This window comes from Dreissena polymorpha, chromosome 1 (assembly GCF_020536995.1).
Source record: "Dreissena polymorpha isolate Duluth1 chromosome 1, UMN_Dpol_1.0, whole genome shotgun sequence".
Classification (NCBI taxonomy): Eukaryota; Metazoa; Mollusca; class Bivalvia; order Myida; family Dreissenidae; genus Dreissena; species Dreissena polymorpha.
Genome location: NC_068355.1, coordinates 89,458,714 through 89,479,482, shown reverse-complemented (window position 1 = coordinate 89,479,482; position 20,769 = coordinate 89,458,714). Strand labels below are relative to the sequence as shown.

The 20,769-nt window shown below is 37.3% G+C and overlaps 1 protein-coding gene across 1 annotated transcript; it reads left to right on the top strand.

Annotated features, from left to right (window-relative positions):
- Positions 1-213: 213 nt before the first annotated feature.
- LOC127836055 (uncharacterized) lies at positions 214-16,357 on the top strand. The gene is made up of 11 exons (XM_052362512.1): positions 214-452; positions 710-845; positions 2,536-2,595; positions 3,649-3,690; positions 3,910-4,021; positions 7,495-7,687; positions 8,069-8,200; positions 8,603-8,832; positions 12,328-12,625; positions 13,037-14,295; positions 14,384-16,357. The coding sequence occupies exons 1-10, from the start codon at positions 389-391 to the stop codon at positions 14,119-14,121; spliced, it is 2,352 nt and encodes a 783-aa protein (XP_052218472.1). The 5' UTR covers positions 214-388; the 3' UTR covers positions 14,122-14,295; positions 14,384-16,357.
- Positions 16,358-20,769: the final 4,412 nt, after the last annotated feature.

Genomic DNA, 20,769 nt, shown 5'->3' with positions numbered 1-20,769 from the left:
TGTATAAATTATGACAGTAACATCAAGATGTATTCAATATTTAATAAAGATTTAATAAAGATGAAACAAAACACCATATTGTTTAAAGTGGAAGTGTTTTAAACAAAATTAATAGATCGAACTTACGCGCGGTTGAATCGACCCAGTTTATGAACCGAGACGGCTATTTCACAATTCTTAATTTCGATTGGCTGAAACGTTTGGTGTCAATCAAAGTCCACGTGGTGTTTGTGCATGTTAGTGTGGAGATGTTTTGATCAAGCCGCCCGCCATATTCAGGGCTGAAAAGCTTAGACAAATTACTTCCCGATATTATAAAGTATCTCGGCAACCTGAGAAAATTGATTTATTAGTGTAAAGGACTAGATTCCAAACCTGTTTCTACGCGATGGGTTTGGAAGCGCTTTTAGAAGCTGCGGAATTTTTGGAGTCTCGCGACCAAGGTAAGCGATGTAAGAAAGCACGTGGTTCATTTGGCACATGTAAGTGCAATGTTTTGAAGACAATCTATGTAATGTGTTATCCATGTGTGTATGTTATAATCATGGTTGATCTTTAAAAAAGTTATTAATTCACCTTTGTTATCATCAACAACTTCGGTAAAGTTTTATATTGCAGTTATTTTGCAACGGTTTAATTTCCAAAGGATCTAATTTGCAAATTGCGCAGCGACATTATGCGGTCGTGCCACATTGATGTTTAAATTCAGGTCAAGTGCCCGCAAAACAACGACATCAGTCACTTGATGGACAGTTGTCAGAGTCCGGTGCCTCTGAAGAAGGAAGCGACAGCAGTGGATTCGTCGCAAGATCGCCAAAAGAGGAGCGAATTCGAACGAAATCCGGGTAACAAGCTTGTTCTATTTTTAGAAACACGCATGTCTACAGTAAACTTGACCTTGATAAGAGTAATCATGTGACAGACCATCTACATGAAAGGCCTGAAAACCAAATGCACAGATGAACTTAAAGGGGCCAACATATTTTGGAATGTATTGAAGCTTGTCATTAAATGCTTTATATTGATAAATTTAAACATTTGAACTATAAATCTCCAGTAAAAAAAACAAGAATACAATTTAAAGGGATCTTTTCACGCTTTGGTAAATTGACAAAATTGAAAAAAGTTGTTTCAGATTCTTAAGTTTTCGTTTTAGTTATGATATTTGTGAGGAAACAGTAATACAGAACATTAACCATGATCTAATATAGCCATTATATGCATCTTTTGACGATTTTAAAACCTAAAAATTATAAAGCGTTGCAACGCGAAACGATTGAATAATTTGGAGAGTTCTGTTTTTGTCGTTAAATTTTGTTAAACTACGAAGATTGCTTATATAAGGTATAAAATACGTCAACAATGTGTACTCGGCGGAATAGCTCAGTAGGCTAAAGCGTTTTTACTTCAGGACTCTGGCAGGACTCCAGGGGTCACTGGTTCGAAACCTGCTCCGGGCAATGTTCTTTTCCTTTTTTAATTTTTTTCTTTATTTTTTACTGGAGCTTTTATGATCCAATGTTTACATTTATCAATATAAAGCATTTAATGAATAATTTAAAAAAATGCCAAAATCTGTGAAAAGGCCCCTTTAAGAAAAGGAAAAAAAGTAACCCTCAACAGGGCTCGAACCAGTGATCCCTGGAATTGGATTCCTGGAGTAAAAAGCCTCCCGCCTAGACAACTCGACCATCCACGCTCATATTCAGAGCGGATGTATTGTTTAGCTATATAAGCAATCCTCGTAGTTTCCAAAAATATCGAATCGCGTCGATACGACCCTTAATCTGTTGGACGGCCCCTTTAAAAGCCAAAATAGGTTACAATTGGGACCAATTTTTAGCTCGGCTGTTTTCGGAGAAAACCCGAGATATTGTCATAGCCAGCTCGTCGTCCGCCATGTGACGTCCGCCGTCCGCGTCGTGCTAAAACCTTAACATTTTGTTAAGTTTTTGAACATTGCCTCTAAAATTAAAGTGCTTCTACCTACAACTTTGAAACTTCACATGTAGCTGCACCTCGATGAGTTCTACACGCCACATCCATTTTTGGGTCTCTAGGTCAAAGGACAAGGTCACTGTGACCTCTAAAAAAAATAATCTGACAAGCTTTCGCAGCCGAGCGTGGCACCCGTTATGCGATGTTTTATTGTTTTATCTTGTTTTTATTTGTTTGCCAGTTCAGTCGTAAGTTGAGCCAGTTCAAAATGTTATTTGGATGTAGCACGAAACTCCTAAATAGATAATTATCAGCACTACCTTGAGTATTTTATGCAAACCAGCAGCTTAGACAGTAAATAGTATTTCCATGTACAGTATGTTTCGGCAAAGGACAGACACCACAATGCCTTTGCGTTTTAATGTACATATCAGTTGGAAGCCTGATTCAACCCTAAATAAAAGACTAATAAGTTGATCGTTGTGCACGTCACGATTTTAAATCAAAGGGCAAGTATGTTAATTGTTGTTTCTTTAAATTATAGATATTTTTTTATTTGAAAAAAAAAGACATTCATTTTTGTAATTTTATTTCTAGCAGTTCACGCAATTCCGACGGAAACTTCGAAGGATCCAGCGGGGATAGCGCTTTTCTTCGGTGAGAAATAAGTAGCGGTCTCTAACTCACCATGCGTATATGCCATGAAACTGGTACCTTGACAAGGCCACATGAAAGTGCATTTTAACATTTGGAAAAAAAACTGTAAAAATGTCATTTTTGAAGCATTAAGAGAAAACGTACGAAGTTCTCACTTGTTTGTAATGCGCTCCTTCAGATGTCCTCAATCGTGTGTATTTTCCAGTACCATTAAATATGGGCAAGATAATTATGACTACAAACTTTATCATCCTTTCATCCATATAGTTACCAAATTAGAGTTGCAGATTGGAAACAATCTTACTGTAATGCTTGGTCCGCTATGTTAAAGCTATCTAAATACTCAAAATTAACAAATATTTCGTAAAATAAACTAAACCCATAAACAATGGTAGTTATAGCCCAAATTTCAACGCTAGATGTGGTATGGTAGCATCGACTTAGCGAGTACATAATGTTCGTTTTAAAAAAAAATGTCACAATATATTCTTTTCACGCGACGATATCCGATCATTTACGAGCAAACCTGAGATTGGCTTCGGGTAGGGTCGAAAGCGCATAGTTCCCATCAGCTGTCCAAAGCTAATCTCGTGTTTGCTTGTAAATGTTCGGGCATCGTCGCGGGAAATTTACATGGACTATGTTGCCACACAAAACATAAAAAAGGAGCATTTTGTATAAATCTAATTTTCCACACTACGTCTAGCATTAAAATGTGAGCTTTTGCTATAAAGAACACTGATTTTTTTATGGGTTAACTTTATTTTCGAAATATATTAGTATTTATGTAGCTTTAAGAGTGTTTGATTTGGTTTACATTTTAATCAGATTGAGAAATTGAACTGTTCATGAAAGCTTTTGGCATGATACACTATCACTCCGCTATGTCTTTGCATTGCTTAATACAGCATCACTTATTATAATTTGTAGATGTAAATGAAGTCGATAGTGCAGTTTTCAATCACTTTTGAAGGTAAATAGTTTAGAGCTCTAGTTGCCTTTATACTTGCGGTTGTGAACGTTTTATGACGGAGCCTATGTTTGTATCTACAGCGCAGGCACCAGAGAAGTTCACAACAAATTGGAAAAAAACAGGTGTGTTTACTGGCAGAATGTATGTTTATGGAATTAATTAGTAACTCTAACCTCTTCCTTACTTACTATATTTAAAAGGAGTTATAATGATCAAATGTGGGTTAAATTGAATTTCATTCATATACGAAAATGAATTATTTTTAAGTCGAATGATAAAATTTTATAATAAACAAATGATCAGCTTCCCAAACCCAGGTGTCGGTATTAAAATGATTTTAGGCGCGCCCACTTGAAAGAATGCTTTGACTTTCTAAAGAAGAATATCCCAAGTCTTGAAGAAAAGAGGACGTCAAACCTGGGCATTCTGCGCAGTTCTCTTCGCTACATTCAGGTAAATCGTTCAGGTTGATCGGAATATATCTCATTCTATCAAAAAACCTATCAATAAACATGTTTTTTTAATCGTTGTTCGATCCAACCGCTCCTTGACTATGGGGACACAGTATGTGGAAACTGCTGTATATAAAGGATTAAACAACCTGGTGTGTCAATCTTTATTTCTGTTTTCGTCTTCCTACTCAGTCTTACTATCTTCCTGCTCTACCACATACACAACTTGACACTGAAACTAAAATGGACCTGTTAAAGTTTTGATAAATTGAAATGCATGAAAACAATTGTTTCAAATTTGCCTATTTTCGTTTTTTTGATTGATCGATTTATTTCGGTATGGAATACACATACATGGACATTTAAAACAACATGTATTAAACAGAATAGTAGAACGCATGAGAATAAATGTATAAACCATGACATGCACACCAAACACCAAGGATAACACAAAAAAGAGCGACTCTTATTTCCATTGTTGTCCTTTGTGCTGGTGGCATGACATATAGAGCTTTTAACTAACAAAAAATAGTTTTTAAACAATTTACCTTATAATAAAGTTCATATTAGTACACATTGTTCAATGGAACAATAAATAATTTAAATTATGTTTTTGGCAAGTACATAGTAATACTGAACAATACTATGATCTAAAAGATTATTTTATGCACCTTTCACGATTAAAAAATCTGAACTTTATTAAAAATTACAAACTTAAAACGATGGAATAATTTGCAGAGTTCTGTTGTTATGGTTGTATTTTGTAACATCTCGAGGATTGCTTATATTAAGTATAAAATTACCTCCCTATTTATATCATCCAGGATGGCCCAGTGGTTTCAGCGCTAGACTTTCATTTCAGGGGTCAGTGGTTCGAGCCCAGATAGGGATTTTGTTTCCTTACTTTTATTCTTGCGCCCTTCAGTACCATTGTTTACATTTGTAAATTTAAAACATTAATTGAGAAACTTCGAAGCATGCCAAAATCTGTGAACAATTCCCTTTAAGATACTGGAAAATTATCCCTTTTTATTAATTTTAATATGCGTTTTATCGTTATATGCACAGGTGAATATATTTAACGGTATCAATCGTCACCAGTTGTTTTTGGGGGGACTAGTTAAACGGTTAGTTACAATTACCCAACTCCAAGCTAGGTACCCTCCAGTTTCAGCTGCACGTATGTACATATAAAAGCTCCAAGCATTCAAGAAAAACTAAAACGTAATATGAACACCTATGGAAAATAATTCATTCTAGTTTTTAATAACTTGTTCTGTAATCCATTATCGCATGAATGAAAATGCATTGTATTGTTGAAATCGCGTTCATACTGATTTCTTTTGAAATATCATTATTGCAAGTACTATATACGACACAGCCTTACATAACCTCGACAAACTGCAGCCTTATTTGCACTAAATTCTGAAACATAATCATTATCACTGACGCCAACACGATTATTGATTTTTCTTCAAATTGTGGCATAATGATCAATTATGATGTTTACATCTGATGATATACACTGGTTTACTTTATGAGGACAACACATGAACCGAGAACTATAAAAAGCTTTTATGTATACGCCATTATCATCGCGCACATGCTTGTTTCTAAAAATACTGCAAACATGCCAGCGGTCGTGTGGGCGGGGTTAAAGAAGTAGTCCCTTCAAAGGTTGTCTCCCTTTACACTGCTGTCATGTACTGGTTGTGCCCTTATCTATAATCAGCATATTTAAAAGAAAAAACAGCATTGTGTTTTCTTCAAATCCAATCAGTTGTTCCATATTTCTAGAAAGTGTTCGACTGTACAGTCGTACACTAAGGAGAATGGAAACAAGAAATATCTTTAAAAAAGATATACGGCGTTGATTGTGGTTGCAGTTAATGAAAGGTAAAGACTTCAATGAATGAGATCAAAGATAGCGAATGTCTTTTTCTGTGCAGTTCTTAGCTGCAGCAAACGCAGTACGGGATGATACGCGGAGTTTTCGCGGCTTATTTTACATTATTACATATTGCTGGTCATAAACGTATAGATACAAAACAGAAAACCAAAAGAAGAATGGAAGTGAAATTAAAACATATGAGTCAACCGGCCACACGCGAAGTATCCGTATATATTTTAAATATTTATACGCGCGTTCTTCGAACAAACCTGTTTTAGTGGTTTGTCTGGCGTTGCTATTTGATTCGATTATTAACAGTATCGAGAATCATTGCGCTCATGCTTAATTCATTAGTCAATATGATGGCATAATTCTTGTTAAATTAATTAAAAACAATATTTATCATGGTATTGTTGTAAAACACATTAAGAATCTATTATTGACATACCATATGATATCGCTGGATATCTTCATTTAACATCTGTCTGGTCTAAAGAAAATTCCAGTTCACCTAGTTCACGCTATAGCGTCTTTATTATGTAATGATTATTTTCCTGGCCGCGAACTCCGATCAGCACATAGGGTTGAGACGCAGCGATGACCTGTTGTAAACTCTGACATTCACACACAGTGGCCGCAAATTGACCCGATATACCTCGCGAGTTGAAATGCAATACATTAAAGTGAGTCTTCGCTTCCACTGCTCTCTATACTTTAACATGTTAACATGTTGACAGGAATATGGAAGTTAGTACTAAATATGAGAAAATAGCCTTTAAGTGCAAACGTTCTCGTGCTGAAAATCTTCTGAAAATAAAAGGTGGACGCACAAACTGTATTGATGTCGAGATTGAGTTCTATCTATTAAGCCTTTTCATTAGATATAAAATTGTTTCATGCTTAACACGCAGTAAAACAGTGTTACAAAGACGCGGACATGTTTCCAAGGTGCTGGTCGTATTCTCAAATCAGCCAATGCAGTCAATGAAGTGTATTCATCTGTACTTGGTCGCGGGAAGTTTTATTTGAATTCTATTGGACGCTAACAAAGGTCAGGCTAAGGTGAAAAGCTGGCTTAATACAGCTTACGCCGAAAAAAAACAGGCTTGAATGCAAAAAACTGCCGATTTATTCAAAGGGACCAAAAAAGCCTGGTACTTGGGCCGAATGAGCCTGAAAAAACGGGACCGAAAGAGCAAATGTTCATGAAAGAGATTACTACAGGAAGCTATGTTTAGTTAGTATTTAGTCAAAACATTGCCTATTTAAATGCAGTTGTTGTTGTTATGTCTAAGAATACACATTTATCTATAGATGGTCATTAAAACATGTCGTGTTTTTGTATTTGTTCACTTCGAAAATTCGTATGTATTCATAAAGAGGGCCGATACTACGGATAGATATGCTAATTTAAATTCAGCATTTTTTGCATTCAATGTGTGTGTTTGTCGTCTGACAGTGTACGACAGTACAGTCGAATAAATGAATAATAATATAACATATATTATGATATATAATATGAGTTCTCATCATGTGCCACATGCAACTCTATTGGACTTATGACTGATTATATATGTGTATAGAATCTGAAGCGCAAAGAGCGAGAATTCGAAATCGAGCTGCACCAGTTCGTTAACCAGAAGATCGTGCTACAGGAACGTCTGTCCAGCCTGAAGACGGACCTGCAGAAAATGGACATCGACGTGGACCTGAACGCGCTGGCCGTGTCCCAGGACGACGAGGACAACGAGACGAACTCAACGTCAACGGCGACAGGTGGGTCAAATACCTGCAATGGTAGGCGGGGTACACACGTGTAGGAATGAAAATACGCGACACTAACCAATTGCCCCTTTAATTTGTGGACGGCTGCAAAGCCTAGGATCGCTGTTTGGAGTCTCGGGCCGGTCGTATAACTTGTGTGGGGATCGGTCATTGCATTTTACGGCCATGTCAGTTACTGGCTTAAGCATTCACACTTAAATCTGGTAAACCAACTAACCCGGAAAAGTATGTTTAGATTAACTGACGCCCGATTTGTCATTTTCGGCCCAGGCATTACTAAAAAGTACCCCGTACTCGAAGTATACTATATTGCTTGACCCGATGCGGGTTGTGCCACTGACTCACGATTGCGTGTTTTCATGCTATCCAAAGAGCGAGGCACCCCGCCACCTAGCGACTACGACGAAAACGACGACGACGAGGAGGAGGCAGAGCGTCTCGCCATGGAGACCAACTCGCCGACGCCGCGCACCGGCAAGAAGCGGAAACACCACACCCGCAAGTGTGAGTAGCTGGGCAGTGGCCGTGCCTTAAATTAAAATTTGTGTTATTTGTTAGGAATTGTGGTATGCTTGTCTGGTCCATAAATGTTTTATGTTTGTTAAATCACTGTTTTCATAGTATGAAAGTATGAAATCAAGGCTATTAATTTTGTGTATCTTTTCATTAGTGATAGTATCTGTATAAAATGTTCATTTGTTTCTCAAAACTGTCCCACATGACAGCAAATTAATGAAATAAAACAAGAAGAACTCGGTGTGAAACCCAACAAACTTATAAAATATTACTTATTATTGTCTCATCTGTAAAAACATCACTAATTATTGTTTCATCTGTAAAAAATATGTTCATAATGCATGTGCACAATACGACACACTCAGCTGCATGTATTTAATTCCATTGCAGTATCTGAAGGCGCAATGCCAGTTCTCTACACTCGCACCATGACCCCAGATGCTGTCCGCCTACCGCCCAAAAAAGCACTCACTCAGTCCCTCAATGGCCTGGTGCGGTACCAACCAGCCTTGGTACCCAGCCAAAGTCCTGGAGCCCCACTGCATGGCAACCAGGCGCCTCAAAAGCCCCTACCCCTGATACCCATCACACTGAGTCTGTCCGGAGTGGGGCATCCACAGGTAACCCGATCTGTCAGAAGTTCTCAAAGTGTTAATGGGCGGGCATACAGGGCATTTTTTTTAGATATCAAAAAAATCATCCTGTTGTTGAAACAATAATTGTGTTCATAAGTAAAGTGGGCTGAATTAATACCAAATGATAAATTAATACCAAATGACAGTATCCATTCCCACACCCATTTAGTCCTATGCTGTTATTATTACACAATTATCATGTTCTGTTCCCACCAGTCTAAGAGCTACTTAAATGATTACCCCCTGTTAACCCTCTGTCACTCAGAACCAATGTGATAATGGCTTTATGCAACCAGCATAATACCAGGACAGCCTGCGAGTAACTTACTGGCTTTAAATGTTCTATGCTGTTTGCTGTCCATCAGTATCATAGGGTTGTAAATGAAGCCTTTAAAATGTGAATCTAATAAGAAAGATTTTTGAATTTATTAAACTTATTAAAATTGTATTTGATTTTCTAAGTGATTTCAACGGTCTCATGCATGGTGAAGAATTAAATAGTAAAACATAGTATGATTCATTTTTAGCTTACCTGAGCACAACTTGCTCATGGTGAGCTTTTGGGATCACCTTTTGTTGGTGCTGCCTTGTCCATCTGTAATATTTTACCTTGTTATCCCCCGCCATAGGCGGAGGGATATTGTTTTGGCGTTGTCCATCCATCTTTCCGTCCGTCCGTCCGGAGCCATATCTTCGAAGTGCTTTGGCGGATTTCATTGAAACTTGGTATGAGAATATATAGGGATAAGGGGATGGTGCACGCCAAATGACATTGTACACTATCTGTTAATACGGAGTTATGGCCCTAAAAAAATGCTTTTTTGAGTGTCACATATAATACTTTTGTGTCCAGAAGCATATTGGCGGGGGATATGAATTCAACAAATTTGCTTGTTAACACTCTAGAAGCCACATTTTTGTCTGTTCTTCATGACACTCTGTCCAAAGGTTTTTCTCCAATTATTTTGTGTTCAAGTTTAAAATTGAGTCACGTAATGTCAAAAACTAGGTAAAATTAAAGAAAATAATTGTTTACATTCTAAAAGTCACATTTATTGTCCAATCTTCATGAAACTTGGTCATAACATTTGTCCTAATGATGTCTCAGCTGAGTTTTAAAATGGTTCCAGTTTGTTGAAAAATATGGCCACCAGGGGGCAGTGCAGTTTTACTTATATGGCTATAGTAAGACCTTGTTTACACTTGAGAAGTCACATTTATGGCCCAATTTTCATGAAACTTGGTCAGAACATTTGTTCTTATGATAGCTATGAGTTCAAAAATGGTTCTCGTCATTAAAAAAACATGTCTGCCAAGAGGTGGTGCAGTTTTTATGCTACTGGTAGGGTGGCATATAGCAGTTGAACTGTCTGTCCGTTCTTCAGTCAGTCCGAAAACTTTAACATTGGCCATAACTTTTGCAATATTGAAGATAGCAACTTGATATTTGGCATGCATGTGTATCTCATGGAGCTGAACATTTTGAGTCGTGGAAGGTCAAGGTCAAAAGTAAAAAAATACAATCCAAGGGAAGTAATAAGCTTTAAAAGGGAGATAATTTTTAAACCTGCCAAATGATACATTGAAATTGTGTGTCAACGCGGCGCAATGGGGGCATTGTGTTTTCTGACAAACATATCTCTTGTCATTATATGGCTTCTGTAAAACCATGTTAACACTCAAGTTGTAATGAGGATGTTGATGCATGATGATGATGATTTATTTTGCAAACATTCAACATAGTGGTGAAACAAGTAAAACAATTGTTATATATGAACCTTATTTGTCCTTTCATTCAATTATCCTACTCTCTATAAAACTCATTGTTGTTGCAATTAGAAATATCATTGCAAGGCGAGTCTGAAAATAGTTCCCATAGTTTAAAAAACTTTTTCCGACATGTGAATAATTGGGTAATAAAAAAAACAATCACTTTTTTTAGAAGAAAATAATGTTTGGTTAAATGGCTAAGTAGTTTTTGCTGTTGTTTTGCAAAAAAAAACGTTTGTTTGCTTCAATTTTTCTGTGTTTGTATATTTGCACATATGTGCTAACATTTGTAACTATGAGAAAGATCAATTGTAAGATGTTTGGTACCTTAAAGAGAATAATACATGTATCAATCTTGAATTTCTAGTACCCGGTAGATATTCTCATAATCCTTTACTGACTTTGATGTATGATAACAATTCAAGATATGGTATTTAATTATGCAAAAAATAGTTCATGAACACTAAATTTATAATACAAAAAAATGTAGTTGTTTTGGGGTATCTAAACAGAGGAGGTAATCACGTGATAGTCAATATGGCAACGTCCATGCAGATACACTTCACCAGTTTTTACCCATTATGACCTTTGTTTAATTTGTTAATGATGCTCACTTTCCAGCCATATCAGTAAACTTGTGATTAACGTTTATTTTGCCCTACGGGTGAAACCACAGGGGACTTATGGTTTGCCCTCTGTGTATCAGTCAGTCAGTCTGTCACACTTTTCTGGATCCTGCGATAACTTAAAAAGTTCTTCACATTTTTTCATGAAACTTGAAACATGGATAGATGGCAATATGGAGATTATGCACGTCAATTCATTTTGTTCCTACATCGAAAATTCTGGTTGTTATGGCAACAAATATATATTTTAAAAATCTGAATGCTGGAGTTTCACCGGTAAGGGACGGTGGACCATATTGCTTGACAATAGTTGTGTTTCATATTAAAATTCGCTTTATATCTCGACTACTCCACACACATTTTCTTAGTGGAGCTCTAATAAGGTCATTCCGCTTAGAAACTTCGCAGCGAGTAAAGTCAAGATAAAGAGCAAATTTCAACACGAAATAAATGCTAGTAACTTTCTTGCTGATATGGCTAAAAAGTGAGTGGCCTTAAAACAATAAATACAAGTAATAAAAGGTATAAAACAGCGAAAAATACCTAACTCTGCATGAACGTCGCCATAATGACTATCACATGATTACCCCTTCTGTCTAAAGCTGTTCTTGCTAAAACAAGTTGTAACTAGTCATCCCGTATAAGTCCAAAGATGCTGAGATGCTTATCTGATGATCTCAAAGCTGGATAATTTGTTGAAAAATGTATTTCAATTTTCTTTTTGCTAATTATGCTCATTATCAAATGAATGTTCTCATATCACTTTTGTCCATAATAAGCTGTTGCAATGGGAAACACATGTCTATTTGCAAAAAACATAGACAATTACAAAAACCTACTTATAACGCATATATTTATATATCTGCCAAACAACAAACCCTTTCTTTTCACAAACAACGTTTGCAACACTTGCTTAATTTTACTTCCACTCAGGAGAGCGACCCAAGGGCCACCATGGCCCTCTTGTTTGTATTTGCTAGTTCTTTGTAGTTATTTAAGAAGACTCAATTTAAAATTTGAATTTTGTTGTTTTCTATTAATGTGCATTTACGTATTTCACTGATCTTAGTATATCTTATACAAGGGCTTGGCAATGCTAAACCAGTTGACTGCACCAGCTGGGTTTGACATGAGAATGACCAATAAGCTGCTGGAGATGGCTCCCAAACAGCAGCCCCAACCGGCTTATAGCACCACAACCACATCACCAGCATTCACACTGGCAGCCCTAGGGCATCCATCAGCTGTGTATTCCCAGGCCCCTCCCACGGAGCCCCGTCCCCTGCTGGCAGTGAAGCAGCTCCCGGTGACCCAGTTACTCCACCAGACGTTGACACAGAGGCAAGCTCTGCAGAAGCAGGCCAACTCTTCACAGTCTTGTGGTAAGTCTCTTGACTTAAGATGAAGGATACTGCCATTTAAAAGTTAAACACATGAATGCGGCTGCAGTTCTTTCACCGGGTCCTATGGGTCATAAAACTAGGTCACCAGGTCCAAGAAAAAAAATTGTTACATCACAGACACATTCATGACTCGATTACAACTTTGTAACCTTTCTTGTATCTAAAATTATAAACATGTTCAAACATAAAAAAAATGCATTTAACCTTACAGATTGTTGCTTTTGTGGCCAAGTATATATCATCTTACTTGTTTCCTGATATTTGCTTGACAAAAAAATTATGCTTTAAATTTTACATTTTTCCAGATCTTCCCCTGTAACATTCTGATTATGGCAAACACACATGTACATACAATTATGTTCCAGTGACCTCTGCGCCTCTGACCGCTAGCCCAGCTTAAGCTGCCCCCCAGTTCTCAGCCCTCCCAAATCCTCCCCATGACGACACAGGGATCAGGAGGGTCACTAGTGGTCAAAGACAGGGTAGTGACCATCGCTAAGCCACCCTCTCTCTCCAATACTATCTCCATGCAGAACAGGTCGTCTTCAGGCACCACATCTGTAGCGACCATGGCATTCTGGCCTTCATTGCAGAAGATAGCACATCCAGTCCTGCTGACCTCTCTCAACGCCCCAGCAATGACACTTCAGACCGCCAGCACAACGGGGACCTCATTGCCAGCAGGACTGGCATCTGCCTCGTATACCTCGCTGAAAAATGATTTTAAATTAGAACCTTTGAAACAGTCTGTGATACCATTTAGTGTGAACTCTGTGATGGGCACTTCTGTCAATGTGAGTAACCTTCAACCACTGAACAATCTAGTAGCATTCTCTGTGGCCTCCACTGCTCCAAAGACTGTGACCACGCTGAAGCCAGAGATGTCAGTGATGTCAACGGTCCCCCTGAGGCACATTGTCAACGGTCAGCTGGCCTGGCCCTTCCTTGCCCTGCCTCGCACCCCAATGATTGTCTCAACCAGCAACCTTTCTAACACCCTGCCCGTTTCAGTGAGCGTGAGCTCATCTATTGCTGGTCACATGACTTCTCATCCTCTGGTTTCATTGACTGGCTTCAACCAGCTGACCCACATGAACCAACTGACCCAGATTATGACCCCTATGACTGTCATGTCTCCAGGGATTCAGATGACCCAGACAGGCCTCACTCAGGCCCAACTAAACAGTATGTTTGCTTCCCCGCTATTAAAACCTGTACAGCTACCACTTCTTCAATCCGGTCAAGTCCTAAGTCAACATTTGGTCAAACCTGTTATCAGCCAGCATGTGATAAAACCAGTTATAAGTCAGCATGTGGTCAATCCGGTTATAAGTCAGCATGTAATAAAACCGGTTATAAGTCAGCATGTGGTCAAGCCAGTTATAATGGTGACCATGCCTAGTGTGCTGACAACGCCCACAATTGCAACATGCTCTGCAGCACTTGTTGCAACAACAACTGTCACCAAGTCCTGATTCCTGGTGCACTTGAACCATTAACAATCAAAGGACAGGGAAAGTGCTTTTGCTTTTGTTGGTGCAGGCAAGATATAGGGAAAATAAGTTAAATGGCAGAGAAAACAGGCCACATGACTAAACACATCAGGTCTTTTGACTGAAGACATTAGGCCCTGTTACTAAACACATCAGGTCTTTTGACTGAAGACATTAGGCCCTGTTACTAAACACATCAGGCCTCGTGACTGAAGACATTAGGCCCTGTTACTAAATACATCAGGCCTCGTGATTGGAAACATCTTGTGCTTAAGCTAAGTCTTCAAAAATATTTCCAAAGTTGAAGTACTTTTCGAGACATTTTATAGTGTTTACATGAGGTAATGTTGTATAATGTCGATATACGTACATGCTTCTTTAGCTCAACATTGATATTAGGAAGTATGAAATGTAACAACATGGCATGCACAAATCTGATTTTCTCAACATTGATATTAGGAAGTTTGAAATGTTACATAATGGTATGCACAAATCTGATTTGGGCAGGCATAGAACATGACAATCACAGTGTGATAGTCTACATAGAGTAGAGTAATTTATTGATAGGTAGTAAATTAGTTGTAATATAAGTGTTTGGTATTATAAAGTTTTAATGTTATAGTAGATGATTGATTGATCCTTAAGACCAATGTAGGACTCGATGGTTTAGATTCCTCAACAAATATTTTTTTTAAAGTACTATGTCAGTTAGTGAATGTATGTTTTTCTTAAATCATTTTAGTATTTTTTGTTTAGCTTACCAGAACACAACATTCTCATGATAAGCTTTTCTGATCATAAACTAGATCACCTGGTCAAATTACAAGAAAAGCTTTCGCACACCTTAGATGCCACATGCAATACCAAATCATGATTTTGGGTCAAAACATTTGTGCCCATGAATCACATTGTGTCAAAAACTAGGTCACTAGGTTGAATTTATGACAAATTTTGTGAACTCATTTGAGACTTCTTTATGTAGCTATGCATGTAGTTAACCCATTAAACTTTCTAGAAATCACATTTTTAACCCACTCATTGTGAAACTGTTTAAGAACATACAAAACTAATTATGAAATTAAGTAAATACTATCGTCTCAGAACAATTAAGTTCCTTGAGAAGCACTGTAGGACCTGTGGCCGTAATGTCTCCATGATACTATGGTATGCTAGAAAGTGACCATCTTACTGATTGTTGACATTGAAGGTAATTATTCAGATGGTTTTGACTGGCATGGGCAATCCTGGATCCATTTTAAGTATGTATACGCACCATGGCTATGGATCTTGTGGAATGATTCCTGGACAACATTCACCTTTTAGTTGCAGATGCATGTTTGAGAATAATTAAACATCTAAATCTATTAAAAATTAAGTTGAAAATTAAAGAAACTATCAGTGAATGGTCTCGTTTTATACAGAATAAAAGAAAAGGCTGAACCAAAAGGCAAGTTTTGTATTCATTTAAAAGTGATTGTAAAATCAATTGTGCACGTAATTGCGTAGGCCTTGATTGAGACTATGAGTTATTGAGGTCATTATTTGCGATCCATCCAGATTAATCCTGCGCTGTGTGAATTATAGACTTCTGACAAAATCTGTTTCAATACAGACTTGTATCCTTTGGATGTTAGAATGATTCAGAATCGCTTTGAGAAAATGGGCTTAATGCAAGTACAGTTGACACACATGCAAATCAGGGACGACAGTTAATGCTTTTATGTCCTTTTTTTATAAGAAGGGGGTATCTTTAAAAAAAATCCAGCAAAGGCGGAATGTTTTCGACCTCGTTAGTCTGTGTAGAGTATTTGGGACGATACGTAATGCACACACATTTAACGTGTTGTCCCTTAGTGAGGCTCGTTCATTGAGATGTTGCTGGCATTACATAATAACATCAACTAGTAGTAATTTATGACATTTAAGTAACGTTTATCAATATCTGTTAATAGTTGAAATTGAATCTACTATCTTGAGTTCAGTTTTGATATTTGTATTAAGTGTTTGGTATATCAAAAGAATTGAATGTGTATTGTTTCGTGAACTATCATGATGCTTTAAGTGTTGTGATGTCACCATATGAAGTGGCACATGGTGTTAAATCCAAAGACATACCCAGCCATTATTACCTATTTATTGCGATCTAGTGCTATTTTTGTACTCTTGTGCAATGCTTAATTGTTTGTTTCTATCTGATAATAAAATGAATCGTTACAAAGATTGTGTTGTGTGGGATTTTAATGCCTTTTAAAGTGGGAGGCATGAAGCATTGCACTTGTCTGTCCGTCTGTCCCTTCGTAACTTGTGTGCACCCGTTCCTGCCTGGCTAGATGAGTCTGTGGCAAGCTTTCAGAGGTGAATTATAGCTGTGTGTAAACGATTGTAAAGGAAGGTATTTCGACTCTCAGACTGACCAATTTTGGCAGATTTAATATCCTTTGTCCGTGTTTAGCTCATCTTGCTCATGGTGAGCGTTTGTGATTGCATTTGGTCCATAGTGCGCTGTGCGGCGTCAACCTTGCCTTGTTTACACTATATAGGCCACATTTATTGTCCGATCTTCATGAAATTTGGTCAGGCGATTTGTACCAATTAAATTTTGGTTGAGTTCGAAATAGGTTCCGATTGGTTGAAGAACATGGCTGCCCGGGACGGAGCATTTTTATGTGATCGCCTTTTGTGCGTCGTGCGCTGTCAAAATTTGCCTTGTTATCCCCCGCCAGAGGCGGAGGGATATTGTTTTGGCGTTGTCCGTCCGTCCGGCACTTTTGTTTCCGGAGCCATATCTTGGAAGTGCTTTGGCGGATTTCATTGAAACTTCGTATGAGTATATATATGCATAAGAGGATGATGCACGCCAAATGGCATTGTACACCATCTGTTAAAAACAGAGTTATGGCCCTTTGTATCTTGAAAAAAATGCTTTTTACTATAGGCACTTTTGTGTCCGGAGCCATATCTTGGAAGTGCTTTGGCGGATTTCATTGAAACTTCGTATGAGTATATATATGCATTAGAGAATGATGCACGCCAAATGGCATTGTACACCATCTGTTAAAAACAGAGTTATGGCCCTTTGTATCTTGAAAAAATGCTTTTAATAGGCACTTTTGTGTCCGGAGCCATATCTTGGAAGTGCTCTGGCGGATTTCATTTAAACTTGGTATAAGTATATATATATATAATGTATATATATATATATTTTTTTTTATATATGCATAAGAGGATGATGCACGCCAAATGGCATTGTATACCATCTGTTAAAAACATAGTCATGGCCCTTTGTATCTTGAAAAAATGCTTTTTACTATAGGCACTTTTGTGTCCGGAGCCATATCTTGGAAGTGCTTTGGCAGATTTTATTGAAACTTGGTACGAGTATATATATCCCCCGCCAGAGGCGGAGGGATATTGTTTTGGCGTTGTCTGTCTGTCACTTTTGTGTCCGGAGCCATATCTTTGAAGTGCTTTTGCGGATTTCATTGAAACTTGGTATGAGTATATATATTGATAATAGGATGATGCACGCCAAATGGCATTGTACACCATTTGATAATAACAGAGTTATGGCCCTTTGTATCTTAAAAAAATGCTTTTTTAGTGTCAAATATAACACTTTTGTGTCCAGAAGTATATAGGCGGGGAATATCAATTCAACGTATTTGCTTGTTAATACTCTTGAGGCCACAATTATTGTCCAATCGTCATGAAATTTGGTCAAACGATTGGTCTCAATCATTTCTTGGATATGTTCGAAAATGGTTAGGTTTGCTTGAAAAACATGGCTGCCAAGGGACTGGGCATTTTTCCTAATATGGCTATAGTAAAACCTTGTTAACACTCTAGAGGCCACATTTATTGTCCAATCTTTATTAAACTTGGTCAAAATATTCATCCCAATAATATTTTGGACGAGTTCGCAATGATGCCAGTTGGTTGAAAAACATGGCCGCCAGGGAGCGGGGCATTTTTCCTTAAATGGCTAAAGTAAAACCTTGTTAACACTCTAGAGGCCACATTTATTTTCCGATCAGCATGAAACTTGGTCTAAAGATGTGTCCCAATTATATCTTGGACAAGTTCGTAAATGGTTCCCGTGGCTTTAAAAACATGGCCACCAGGGGGCGGGGCATTTTTCCTTGTATGGCTTTATATAACTTTTGTAAAACCTTGTTAACACTTGAGGCCACATTTATTGTGCGATCTTCATTAACCTCAGTCAGAAGATTTGTCCCAATGATATCTTGGACAAGTTTCAAAATGATTTCGTTGCTTGAAAAACATGGCAACCAGGGGGCGGGAAATATTTCCTTATATGGCTATATATGGCTTTTGTAAAACCTTGTTAACACTAAAGAGGCCTCATTTATTGTTCGATCTTCATTAAGACCTTGATCAGAAGATTCATCCTAATTATATCTTGGACGAGTATGAAAATGGTATGGGTTGGTTGAAAAACATGGCCATCAGAAGGCGGGGCATTTTTTCTTATATGGCTATAGTAAAACCTTGTTTACACTCAAGAGGCCACATTTATTTTCCGATCATCATGAAACTTGGTTAGAAGATTTTTTCCAATGATATCTTAGATGGGTTGACAAATTGTTCCGGTTGGTTGAAAAACGTGGGCACATTAGTGGGCAGTGCATTATGGCTTTTTGGCTTTAGTTAAACCTTGTTAACACTAGAGACCACATTTATTGTCTGATCTTTATGAAACTTGGTCACAAGCATTGCCCCCAATGATATCTTAGACGAGTTCAAAAATTGTTCCAGTTGGTTGGAAAACATGGCCACCAGAGGTCGGGGCATTTTTCCTTATATGGCTATTGTAAGAACTTGTTTACACTATTTATGTCACATGTATTGTCAAATCTTCATGAAACTTGGTCAGAATATTTGTTTTAGTGATATTTTGGATGTAAATGAAAATGTATCCGGTCTGTTGAAAAACGTAGCCGCCAGGGTGTTCACTATTCATGAAAGTTGGTCAGAACATTTGTTCTAATGACATCTTTGGCTGCACAAAACAGGTCAGTTCCTTTGAATCTGATGTGAGCTACTTTGGGCCTTTTGGGTCTTGTTCATTTTATGGCTATAGTGAAACTTTGTTAACACTCTGAAATTTTGTCAGAAGATGTGTACCAATACTATCTGATACGAGTTCGAAAATGGTTTCGGTAGATTGAAAAACATAGCCGCATTTTCCCTTATATCGCTATAGTACAATCTTGTTACGAGTTCGAAAATGGTTTCAGTAGATTGAAAAACATAGCCGCCAAGGGGCGGGGCATTTTCCCTTATATCGCTATTGTACAATCTTGTTAACACTCTTGATGCCACATTAATTTTCCAATATTCATAAAACTTACTCAGAATATTTGTTTTAACTATATCTTTGATTTGTTTGAAAATAGTTTTGGTCTGTTGAAAACCCAAGTGACGTCAATTTAAAGAAAAAGCTCGTGAACATTTTAGATACCACAATTGTTACTCAATCTTAATGAAAATTGATGAGAGCATTTGTGGTTATTCGTGTATAATTTGGTTTTGCTCAAAATTTCACAGCTAAATGACCTTAATCTGCAATTGATCTGAATGGCAAAGGTCTTGCGTTTAAATAAATTAACTTACGTAGTAAAAAAGCGTTAAAACTTATAAATGAAATTGGAAATGCGGTTGAAAAGGGGGCATAAACATGTTAATCTACACAATTAAGGTATGAAAAGTGTGATGATCGATAATAACATTCATAGTATGAGCATCACACGATCACCGTTAGAAATGATAAAATGGTGTAATAGCATTAATTGTATGAGCATCACGCGATCACCGTTAGAAATGATAAAATGGTGTAATAGCATTAATTGTATGAGCATCACGCGATCACCGTTAGAAATGATAAAATGGTGTAATAGCATTAATAGTATGAGCATCACGCGATCACCGTTAGAAATGATAAAATGGTGTAATAGCATTAATAGTATGAGCATCACGCGATCACCGTTAGAAATGATAAAATGGTGTAATAGCATTAATAGTATGAGCATCACGCGATCACCGTTAGAAATGATAAAATGGTGTTATTGTTATGTTGTGAATGATTTATTTACTAAGCTGCAGATTTGTCTAAAATCATACAAAATAGAATTTAACTAATTAAAAAATAAAGTATCGATTAAAAGATGAGATAGCTTATTAAACATTGCAATTACTACCTTAAAGGGGCCTTTTCACAGATTTTGGCATTTTTTAACTTATTCATTAAATGCTTTATATTGATAAATGTAAACATTGGATCGTAAAAGCTCCAGTAAAAAATCAAGAATAAAATTAAAAAAAGGAAAAGAACATTGCCCGGAGCAGGTTTCGAACCACTGACCCCTGGAGTCCTGCCAGAATTCTGAAGTAAAAACGCTCTAGCCTGCTGAGCTATTCCGCCGAGTACACATACTTGACGTATTTTATACGTTATATAAGCAATCTTCGTAGTTGCACACAATTTAACGACAAAAACAGAACTCTCCAAATTATTCAATCGTTTCGCGTTGCAACGCTTTATAATTTTTAGGTTTTAAAATCGTCAAAAGATGCATATAATGGCTATATTAGAGCATGGTAAATGTTCAG